Consider the following 12196-nt stretch of genomic DNA (forward strand, 5'->3'; position numbering starts at 1 on the left):
TTCACTGCTCTTATTTGGAGACGCTGCTGCCACTCATCTGTGATAAAATGTACTGTTACGGTGAAATAAGATCCAGTGGTAACGGATGACCACGCAGCACATTATAGCCGTCCTACCCGCTGTGTCAGTAAAATATCTTCGAGACTGGATGTGTGCAACATCAAAAGCCCTGTTTCTCAACGACTGAGAATTGCCATGCAGACTGCAGGTCACCTAGCAACGAGGTTTCGCCTGGCTAGTAGCGAACGAAAAAGGAAAAGAGAAAGACAGACGAACATTTGGAGATGAACGGACTTATTCGCATGTATAAGCAACGTAGTTGGTTTCCTGATACGTTAAATCTGCAATGAGAGACTGTCAGACACTAAAAAGTTGTGAAGATGAAATCGCTTCTCTTTCTAATTTTCCCGTTCCACCTTAAATGGTGCCGCATTTCAGTTCCGCCTCAGGCAGAACTCCGGACGCTGCACTTACCCACTTCCAAGTTCCACCCTTTGCGTTCCGTCAACATTACCCTATAAATTAAATATTTAGAAAATCGATTTTTGACGTTGAATAAATCGATTCAGATCGTCCACATCCGCATCGCGATGCATCTAAGAATCGATTTTTTTCCCCCACCTCTAATGTTAACAATGTTAAAGTCTCCATTTGCTATAACATGCAGCCCCCAGTCAATACAATCCATGTATGGAAGTAAAGCAATTGTACAAATACCATTTTATAATTGTTAAAAGGTGTAAAGATTGAAAAATGGCATATTAAAATAAAATATTGCACGGTGGCTAGCGCTGTCACCTCACAGCAAGAAGGGCCTGGGTTTGATTCCTGGCCGTGTGACCAGGGTCCTTTCTGTGTGGAGTTTGCATGTTCTCCCCGTGTCTGTGTGTGCTTCCTCCGGGTACTCCGTTTCCCTCCCACAGTCCAAAGACATGCAGCCACGCCAATTGGACATGCTAAATTGCCCCTAGATATGAATTTGTGCGTGATTGTGTGTGTGGATGTATCTGTCTGTCTGCCTGCCTTGCGATGGACTGGCGACCTGTCCAGGGTGTATCCTGCATTCCGCCCATTGACAGCTGAGATAGGTTCCTGCCGCGCCGCCCCCCCATGACCCAGAAGGATAAACGGTTTAGATGGTGTGTGTGTGTGTATTTGCTACAAACACCTACACAAACATCAAAAGTAGATCTCAGGGGAAATAAAGACGTGAAAAATGTAGAGTATGCCTTTAAGCGAGAATTTTTGGTATTTTTTTTTTTACTCAGCTCAAGGCCTCTGCACAGTGGCTACCACTCTGGGAGGGTTTGGCCAATACTTGTTTGCAACACAGCAGCAGAACACAGCACAACACAGCACACCATAACACAACACACAGCACAGCACAGCATAACACAACACAGCAGAACAATTTAGCACAGCATAAGACAGCACAGCACAGCATAACAAAACACAGCAGAACAACACAGTACAGTACAACACAGTGGCAACCACATTCTATAAAGGAACTGCTAAAATAAAGTAAGACAGATAAACACACATGGAGGAGAGAGATAGCAGCTCAGTGTGTGTACACTAACAGATGCCCACCATTTGTGTATCTGAGTGTGTGTGTGTGTGTGTGTGTGTGTGTGTGTGTGTGAAGGCTTGCTGTCAATCACTGCTTTTTTTCTACAATAACACATCTCTCCACAGGCTTATGATGGGGGTTAATGGGGTTTGGGTGCACATGCGAACACTGCAGAAGTACTTTGGTTTTAAAACTGAAGAGCTTCCAGCTATGTCTTTGTTATTCATGTCTAAAGATAGCATTCAAGTGAACCTCTATGATTTTTTTAATGATTATGTGCTTCATTCTAAAGCATTCCAGCAACACTGAAAGAACTCCGGGTTTCTTCATCACTTCCTCCTCTGTACAATTTGCCAAAGCGTTTTTTTTTTAAGTCATAAAACTCTTATGAAGATGCCCAGGGGACATGTTTTGTGAAAATTGTACCTTGATTGTTTGAAAAAAGATACATTCAGAAGTTCTGAAGTTAGACACATGACCTGTGCGTCTATTGAGAGCCTTCTGGGGATAAAATAACTAAATAACGCTTCAGTCAACAGAATGAGTGTCTGGATTGTCATTTAGATGAAACAACATAACAAATGGTAGTTTTTCCTTCACTTGACCACAAGAACAAAATTTGTTTTCTTCAATGCATAAATTGACCAATCCGTGCTCAGCCCACAGATGTGTTTTGTGGAAACCTTTTATCAATTATTGTAGCTTTATAGAACATCAGGAATAAATAAATCAATACATGAATGGAAAAAATCAACCTGACAATGTTAAAGTTCAGCCTATCAGAGAATTCCTCACACAGAGTCATGAAATACTGACAGCTCCACTCTTTCACTCTTTCACTCTCACTCTCGCTCTTTATCTCTTTCTTTATTCCCTTGCTTTGTCTCTCTCTCTTTCTCCCTCTTTCTGTCTCTCTCTCGTGCTCCCCCATCTCTCTTGCACCCTCTCTTCTCTCTTCTCCGTGTTCTCTTTTTCTCTGTTTGTCTTTTTCACTCTTTCTTTATCCCTCCTCTCTCTCCTCACTCTCTCTTAGTCTCTGTCTCTCCCTCTTTCTCTCGCTGTTTGGTTCTTGCTCTCTCCCTATCTTGTCATTCTCACTGTTGCTCTCTCATTTCTCTCAATCTTTCTTTCATGTTCTTCCTCTCTTTCTGTTTCTCTCACTCGCTTTGTCTTTGTCTCTCTCATTCTTTCTTTTCATCTGTCTCTCTCTTTATCTCCTCTCCCCTTCTCTCTCTGTCTCCCTGTCTCCATCTTTCTCTTTTTGTCTCTTTTTGTTTTATCTCTTCGTCTCTCTTCCTCTTTTTGTATGTCACACGCACTCCCTCTCTCTGTCGTTTCTTTCTCTTTCCCCCTTTCTCTCTCTCTCATGCTCTCATCTTTCTCTTTCACTCTCTGTTCTCCTTGTCTTTCTCTCTTTCTATTTCTCTCTTTCATACTCCTTATCTCTCCTCTCTCTCCTCTCACTCTCTTTTAGCCTCTGCTCTCCATCTTTCTCTCTTTATCTCCTCTCCCCTTCTTTCTCTCTCTTTGTCTCCATCTTACTCTTTTTGTCTGTCTCTATTTGTTTATCTGTTTTTTCTTTCTTTCTCTTTCTGTCACACTCTCTTTCCTTTCTTTTTCTCTCTCTAACTTTCCCTCTTTCTGTCTCTTTTGCACTCTCTCTTCTCCTTCTCTTCTCTTTTTGTTTCTCTTTTTTACTCCTTCTTTATGTCTCCTTTCTCTCTTCTCATTCTCCATTAGTCTCTGTCTGTCCCTCTTTCTCTGTTTGTCTTTTGCTCTCTCTCCCTATCTTGTCATTCTCACTCTGTTGCTCTCATCTCTCTCAATCTTTCTTTCATATTCTCCTTCTTTTTCTATTTCTCCCACTCACTTTCCTTCTGTCTTCGTCTCTCTCATTCTACACACTCTTTCCTTTCTCTTCCTTTTTCTCACGTTCCCTCTCTCTGTCTCTCTTGCACTCTCTCTTCTCCTTCTCTTTCTGTTTCTCTTTTTTAACTCCTTCTTTATGTTTCCTTTCTCTTTTCACTCTCTCTTGGTCTCTGTCTCTTCCTGTTTCTCTCTCTGTTTGGTTCTTGCTCTTTCTCCCTATATTGTCATTTTCACTCTGTCCCTCTTCCTCTCTCATCTCAGTCTTTCTTTCATGCTCGCCTTCTCTTTCTATTTCTCCCTCTCACTTTCCTTCCAACTTTTCTCTCTCTCTCTCTCTCTCTCTCTCTCTCTCTCTCTCTCTCTCTCTCTCTCTCACACTCTTCCACAAGTTTAAGTGAATATAATGAAATGTAAAATATACAAAAAAGTATGAACGAAGGTATCTGCTGTGATCTCCCCTGTTAGGGTATTAAACCAGTGGACAGTCCTGGGTCAGCACGCTCCTCTATTTGACCCCCACATTGATGATTCGTGACCGTATTGAGTGACTCTGTTTGAGCACTCTGGTGAGAGCGCCTTTAAAGATACAGCCTTCTTAGAGCTCATACATTTATTATTAGCCATTAGCATGCCGAAAGCACGCCTGCGCTAATGACGACACTTGTTCAGTGTGTGTAATGGGACTCGAGTAGTGCGTTTAACAGCCCTCACAGATTGAACAGTTGGTTTTGCCCTCTTGATGTTTTCGTTTCACTCAAGAACCATTTACAGTGCACGCAGCTTTAATATGGATTAATGTTTCTGCGGTGACATTTTTCTGGCACATTTGTGGTTGATTTTGAGTCATTCAGTGTGCGGCAGACTGTACTCACTAGAACGCTCATTCCCACAGTTATGTTCCGGTGCATATGGGTGACTGAGCAAGAGCATATTTGCTGAAAGTCATTAGTGTTTTAGATGAATAACTCGGGTGGGGGTTATTCATTAGTTTATTTGATTTACTTTGCTTTCTAATGTGCTTTTGTGTATGTGTTTGTTTGTTCGTGTGTGAGTGTTGTTTTACATTTTTCTGATCTTTATTGCAACAGCAGCCTTTACAATAATAATATCACAATCTGAAAATGGGCCTCTAACCAGTCAGTGTTTGTTTTATCATATGATTTTTACTTCCTTATTGTTCATAGATGTTCATGGAAGTTTAACTAATTTAAATATATTTGACAGTATTTGTTAATTGAAGTATGCAGCAATATGCACCACTGTTGCCATTCAACCATTTGGAATCAGTGATTTCAACCACATTAGATCAATTCAGTTGCAGAAATATGTGTAAATTGAAACTAATATGCTAGTCCTGTGCAACTTCACACAAATAAGACACTTTACATGCATCCAGAATGATGGAAAGAGCTATAGATACGTCTAAAATGACAGAGAAATCTGTACAGCAAGAGATATAAAGTTATAATGAAATTTGCAGCCAAATTGCCACACATTTCAAAGAATGAGAGAGAGAGAGAGAGAGAGAGAGAGGGACGGGGGGCAGAACGCTCAAAAAAACCCATGATTAAAGGGTTCTTCGCATCATGAAAAGTTTCTTCAGATTGATGGAGAATGTGCTGTAGATGGTTCTTTATAGAACATTTCTGGAAAGGGTTCTGTGTAGCCCCAAAAGGGTCCTTCTACTGTTACAAGCTTGACATCACAACAATAGAAGAACCCTTTTCAAAAACGTTCTGTGTAGAACCATATACAGCACATTCTCCATCAATCTGACAAACACTTTCATGATGCAAAGAACCATTTTCTTTGCTAAAAAGCTCTTGAAGAACCTTTTTAGAGTATACATAATGTGGAAGTTCTATAAACATTAAAAAGTTACATTACTCTCACATATCTCATTTAGAAAATTGGTTCTCCAAAGAACCATCCATTGAAAGGTTTTACAATGGATGACGGCCATATAAAAATGTGGCAGTATCAGCGATGGGGATACTGATACCTATGACCTATATCACAAAGCAATCTCTGATGCAGAAGCACACTGGAACATACATGCACACTAGTAGACGGAATTTAGAAACATGTTGGTGGTGTGGGTTGACCAGCAGCTATAAACCTGCTCGTGGCAAAATCTGTAATGCCAGTATTTTGTGAAAAGGCAATAGTGGTGGGTAACATACCAGTTGGACTTCTTCCTAAGCTGTTGATTTCACTGATATGTTACAAACACACCACATAATGCAACATATAAACAGTATAAAACATGCGAACGGGAGCCACTTACCTCAACAGCTGATTCAGGCTTCCTTCAGTAATCCCTTATCCTCTGCTGTGTAGTCCCTTATGGTCTGAGTTAATGTTAGTACAAGTTGTTGCTGATGAAATGAACATTAGAGAGACGTAAGGAAGGAACCGCTGCACTCTTGCGGTAATGACCCTTGGGTAATGACCCTTTAGCCTTGGTTTAGCCTTTAGCACTTTTATTTAAAAAGTGGAACCGTATAAATATCAAGACTTATAAGCTAATTAGGTTAGGTAGAGTTAGTATCAGTACTGGTACTCAGTATTGGCCAGTACTCAAGGATGAGGTATCAGTATCGGTATAAAAGGGAAAAAATGGTATCGGTGCAGCTCTACACACAAAGAAGTTTTTATATTGCCTTAATTTTTAAGAGTGTAGTATACCCAGAGAAAAGTTTGGATTAATACTTAACTGAGTGTTTTCAAATAGTCTCAGTTATTAATATGGAGTTTTTTTTTATTTCATTAAGTTTCAGTATCTGTACTGCATTGTAATTGGTCACACCTCTTACTTTTGAAGTTCATCATTTCATTTTAGACCAAAAGTACTTTTAAAAGAGAAGAATAAAGCCTTCAGCTCCTTTGTTTTACCTCTGCTGCAGTTCTATAAGTCATCAGTACTTCTGCATCTTCCATTTTGTACTTCTTCTAAGTTCTTTACTGAAAAGATACTTTTACTGTTACTTGAGTCATTATTTCTCAGAAATAGCAATGCTTGCTCTTATTTATGAAGGAGTTTAGAATTCTCTACCCACCTCTAAAAGCAACTCAGCCTTTAGGCCGACTGCACTGTTCAACTCTTTCTCTCTTCCCTTGTGTTGATATTTGAGTTGGGTTGCATCACGGGCTCAGCAGGCGGAGATCAGTGTGGAAGCTGTGTGCTACAGGCTCATCAAAGACTGCCGTAGCATGCACACTTGGTTTAACTGTTCTTTTCCTCTATGTGACTCACAGCACCAGCACCAAAGACCCCCACGGCCCCGCTGCCCGCGCATCTATGAGGCTCACGTGGGCATCGCCTCACCCCGCGAGGAGATCGCCTCTTATAAGAACTTCACCCTCGACGTGTTGCCCCGCATTAAAGACCTGGGTGAGTGATGAAACCAGCCGAAACACAACACATACACACCATGCAGAGTGAGTAGAGAGGGAATGTACGTGAACATGGGGTGTGTACCCCTTTTTACTGGACATCTGTGGACACTCTGTACTAGATAAAGTGTACAGTACTTACTGTCCTTACTGACCTACTGTCCTTACATGCGGGACTTATTTTTTTGATGCTTCTACTCTTACCAAGTCTTTTTTATTCAGAAAAGTACTACAACTTTGCTTCATGTATGGGTTGGTGGAAAGTACACACCCTTTGGGATGACTGAATAAACATATGTTTCAACTCTCTTAGGTGCACTCACTGCACATATGCCTTAAAACACCTCTTCTTATGTATTGACCAGGGTATATTTTGGTTTGTCCATCTGAATTTACATGACCAAATCGTAAGGTAAATTATTCAGTAACTGCATGAAATAACTGTAAATTTTTATTTTATTTATTTATTTTTTGTAAAAGCTCCCCTCAAATTAACAGAGCATGTGTTTTATGATCATACACATACTGCTATATGCTGACAATTTACTGCTGAAAGCCAGAAATCTTAGACGCTCTTTGTATTTTTTTAGTTTATAGCCCAAATTTGTGGAAAAATGGGTCGACTTTCAGTAGACAAAAAAAATTGTGAGTTCAACTTCTTTTATTATAAGGGTTTAAAATTACATTACCCATCTATTTGACTGGAAAGAAGACAGTTACAGCTCTCATATGCCACCCACCTTTTGAATGTATCTTATGAAATATGAAGGTTATGAAGAATAAGACGAAGTGCCTTTTGGAACCACCAGTGGTTCCAAGGAGTTGCAAAGGTTAAATTATTTCTTACTTGTAGCTCATTGAAACCAGTGCAAACATTCTGTCAAACTTTCAATCCATACAACATTCGTGTTTAGAATAATAGATATATTGTATTGATCTGCTACTGGCTGTCGCTAGCCTCTAGACGCTCGTGAGGCATGGCAATCAGAAGGCTAATAAGAGGCACATGTCCTCTGGAAAAGAAACTTAAATGTTGTTTATGTTGTTGTCCGATGCTAAAATATTGTTTTGATCGCAATTGAATGAAAAGTTGTTGTTGAGCATGCAGTGTTGTTTTGCAGAAGGAACAAACATCTTTACTTATTTGTCATTTTTGTCATTTGTTGACATCAAAACAGACAAAAGTTGGAACTGCAGACTCAAACCTGAGTACCAGAATGTGAGCCTTATGTAAGTGTAGAAGAGAAAAGAACAGAGCCAGTTTAAGGGCAGCCTGGCCATTTATTATTTTTCTCATTATTATCAAAAATTAATGGAGCTAAATGGCTAAAACAAAAAATAAACATGTTTCTAGCCCTTTATGTGGGAAATTTCTTTTATTTTAAAAAGTGGAAGAATCTGTTCCATTAAAACCTTGAAGTATATTCTTGTTTTTCTACAGTAAAAAGGTCTTGAGAAGTAGTACACAAGCATTACTGTTGAATGCCGATCCTATAAATGGGGTTCAAAAGCACTCAAAATATGACAGAATCATTGAAAGATTTTATGCTATTCTGTGTTGAGAAAATGGGGTGCATTTTTCTGCTTCCATTTAAAGAAATGCAAGAAAAATGTATTGTGGCCTCCTGGCAGAGAAGAACTAGAGAAGGCCATAATTTCTGCTTACTAAATCACTGCTATTGGAAGAAAACCTTGTATCTCCATTTTTATTGTTTTTCAGTTTTTGACATGATTTGAAATCATTTGTGCAAATCATTTAAGCGCTATTTTCACAATATTTAATTGAAAATAGTACAAAGACTACAAGTCAAATGATGAAACTGAGAAATTGTATTGTTTTTTGAAAAATATATGCCCATTTTAAATTTTATGCCAGCAACACGTTCCAAAAAAGTTGGAAAGCGTCATGTTTACCGCAGTGTTGCATCACCTATTCTTTTAACAACATTCTGTAAGTGTTTGTAAACAGAGGAGACCAATTACTGTAGTTTAGAGAGTGAAATATTTTCACATTCTTGCTTGATATAGGATTTCAGCTGCTCAACAGCTCAGGATCTCTCATATTTTTTGTTTCATAATGCGACAAATGTTTTCAGTGGGTGACAGGTCTGGACAGCAAGCAGACCAGTTTAGCACCAGGACTCTTTCACTTTGGAGCCATGCTGTTGTAATACATGCAGAATGTTGTTTGGCATTGTCTTGCTGAAATAAGCAAGGCCTGAAGGCCTTCCTGAAAAAGACGTTGTCTGGATCGCAGCATATGTTCCTCCAAAACCTATTTATATTGTTCAGTATTAATGGTGCCTTCATAGATGTGCAAGTCACCTACGGCACGTGTATATATATATATATATATATATATATATGTTTTTTTCCTTTGCATGGAAGAGCTTTAACTTGTTTTTCAAATGTTTTTCAAAAAACAATAAAATTTCCCAGTTTCAGCATTTGATCTATTGCCTTTGTAGTATTGTCAATTAAATATAGGGTTTAAATGACTTTCACATCACTGCATTCTGTTTTTATTATTTTTTGCACAGCGTCCCAACTTTTTGGGAAAAGGAGTTGTAACATTAGCTAATAGACTGAAATGTGCGATCAAATCTAACACCAGGGCAGCTACAAACAAGTGGAGCTCCACATGTATTATACTGTATGTTCTGGTTGTACGTGGAGGGTATGCAAGGTATTTATGAATAAATACATCTGGTTTTGCTATAAAAAAGAGGCAGCCTTGCAAGGTGCATAGCACCAAAGTCCTGCTATAGCTTGAAAGGTTAGATGGTTTACCAATGAGTGGTCAGTCAACTGGGAATGTAGGTTAGATCCCAGCTGCCTGCTGCATCCAACAGTGTGGCCTTGTGCAGTAAGGCTGAAGGTTCTGTGGTCCCTGTTCTCTCCCAAAGCATTACTTTTGGGCCCCCCCAGGATTCTGCACCTGAAATCGATGCCCTCGAAGAAGACAAACTTTTCAGTCTCTCCGCCTGAATAAATAAAGATGAAATAAATAAACAGGAAGTCTTGGCTCAGTCTGAGCAGCAAATCCCATTTTTGCGTTGGTTGTTCACATTATCTGCATTTTTTACCTTGGAGGACAAAGAATAGACACCAAAACTGAACAAATTTTACAGTAAAGAGTAAAAATGGTGAATTTCTGTGCTTACTGTATTTGCAGAGATTCATCAAACAGAGAAAGTAACCTGCTATGAAGAAGAATGCTAGCAAGGGAAGCAAATTCAGTGTCAAACGCCAGTTTATGTCACCAGATGAAGAGATCTGACCTGTGTGAAGCTCAGAGATGTTCACGAGTCTCAGTGTGCGAGTGCAAGTCCATCCTGGAGTCTTCAGTCTAATTATTAGCTGCAGGCTTTGCGTTGTACAAAATAAACTCCCACTTAAAACCTTTCAGGTTCGATGTGGCTTCAAATAATGAGTCTTTCATTTAAAAGCCTTCCATTTGAAGAACAGAACTGAAGCACTAAAAGCAGTAAATCGCTGTTGTGGGAAGAAAACCTTGTATCTCCAAAATGAGAACTTTACAGGAGAAGGAAAAAACATACTTTACGTTAAATGTAAGGTAAAATTGACTTTTTCCAAGTAATTTTAGGCTGTTTTTTTTGGTTGATTCTTCGTTAAATTTATACACAATATAACCAGGCATGTTTACAGGCAAGATAGTCAAGATAGGCAAGGGCAGTCGTGGGCTGGAGGTTAGGGAACCAGGCTTGTGACGGGAAGGTTGCTGGTTTGATCCCCTCAGCTGACAGTATGTGACTGAAGTGCCCTTGAGCAAGGCACCTAACCCCCAACTGCTCCCCGGGCGCCGTGGATAGGGCTGCCCACTGCTCTGGGCAAGTGTGCTCGCTGCCCCCTAGTGTGTGTGTGTTCACTAGTGTGTATGTGGTGTTTCACAGCACGGATGGGTTAAATGCGGAGGTCTAATTCCGATGTGTTCATACACAGTTGGCTAAGACAGGTTCATTTCATTTTTTTCATTTCAAGATATGTCAAAAACTGAAAAACAACAAAAATGGAGATACAAGTTTTTTTTCAGACAGCAGCGAAATGCAGTATTTAAAGGAAAGAGGCAAAACAACTTGTAACAGTTGGTTCTGTAGTTTATGTAGCATGTATGCTATGCTTGGTAACTCACTAGCTAATCTGCTGAAGTTTTAGTAGATTTTAAAGGAATGTAATTTTTCATGAGTTGTAAGTCTGGAGTCCTAGTTAATTCAATGCATATTTTGCTGTTCATACTGGCACACAAAAAAACAAATCTGTCACATGATTTGGGACATGTGCAAAGTAAAAATAATACAAAGACAACATATCGATGTTCAAACAGAGAAATTGTATTGTTTTTTGAAAAATAGATGCCAATTTTGAATTTGATGCCAGCAACATGTTCCAAAAAAGTTAGTACAGGGACAACAAAAGGCTGGTAAAGTTGTGTAATGCTTAAAAAACACCTGGTGGTTTATTGGCAACAGGTCAGTAACATAACGGTAGAAAACGAGTATCGCAGAGAGGGTGAGTCTTTCAGAAGTAAAGATGGGGAGGTGTTCACCACTCTGTGAAAGACTGCATGAGCAAATAGTGCAACGTAGGGGTGGGAATCTCTAGGCACCTCACGATTCGATTTGATTACGATTCAGAGGGCTGCGATAGGATTATAAAACGATTATCGATGCATCTCGATGCATCTTATTTTTCTATACAGCATTTCTATTTTCTTACTGTCTTAGGACTTGGTAGTTTTAAAGCAAAGTATTTGTAATGATCCATAATGAATTTACTTCCAATAGCAACAATGTGTTATTCGCATTTATAAGCAGTGCAGTTGGTTTCCTGGTACGGTAAATCTGCAATGAGAGACTGTCAAACACTAAAAATTTGCGAAGATGAAGTCAGTTTTTCTTTTGAATTCTCCCATTCCACCTTAAATGGTGCCGCATTTACATTCGGCGCCTCAGTTAGAATTTAAGGTGGAACAGAAAAATTCGAACAAGAAGCTGGAGAATAAGAAGCGACTTTAGCCTCGTAAAACAGTCATTGAGAGACATTTAACAAGAAACTGCTCTTCTTTTGAGGAAAAGTTTTCTGGTGGAGATGGGAGAAAAGTGGCTAAAGCTAAAGCTTAAAACAGGGCCGAGTAAATCTGCGTTTTCGTTTATATTGTTTAGTCTATACTAGGACATTATCACGTACTGAGACATACTGGACATTAAATGTTGTGGCTCCCAAGGTGGTTTGATTTTTGTTGAAAGGACAAAATGGCTCTTCTGATCATTTGGGTTGTGACTCCTGTCCTGACCCGGCTTTAATGCAGAGGGAGCCGGTCGGATTTCTCGCTCAACCAGT

General features: G+C 39.5%; 1 protein-coding gene across 1 annotated transcript in view; it reads left to right on the plus strand.

Annotated features, from left to right (window-relative positions):
• gbe1a (glucan (1,4-alpha-), branching enzyme 1a) overlaps positions 1-12196 on the plus strand; it is a 230990-nt gene that overhangs the window by 65510 nt on the left and 153284 nt on the right. Inside the window, exon 5 of the mRNA XM_036595341.1 lies at positions 6698-6833. Within this exon, the coding sequence (XP_036451234.1) occupies positions 6698-6833 (136 nt within the window). The remainder of the gene's footprint in view (positions 1-6697; positions 6834-12196) is intronic.

This window comes from Colossoma macropomum, unplaced genomic scaffold (genome assembly GCF_904425465.1).
Source record: "Colossoma macropomum unplaced genomic scaffold, Colossoma_macropomum, whole genome shotgun sequence".
Classification (NCBI taxonomy): domain Eukaryota; kingdom Metazoa; phylum Chordata; class Actinopteri; order Characiformes; family Serrasalmidae; genus Colossoma; species Colossoma macropomum.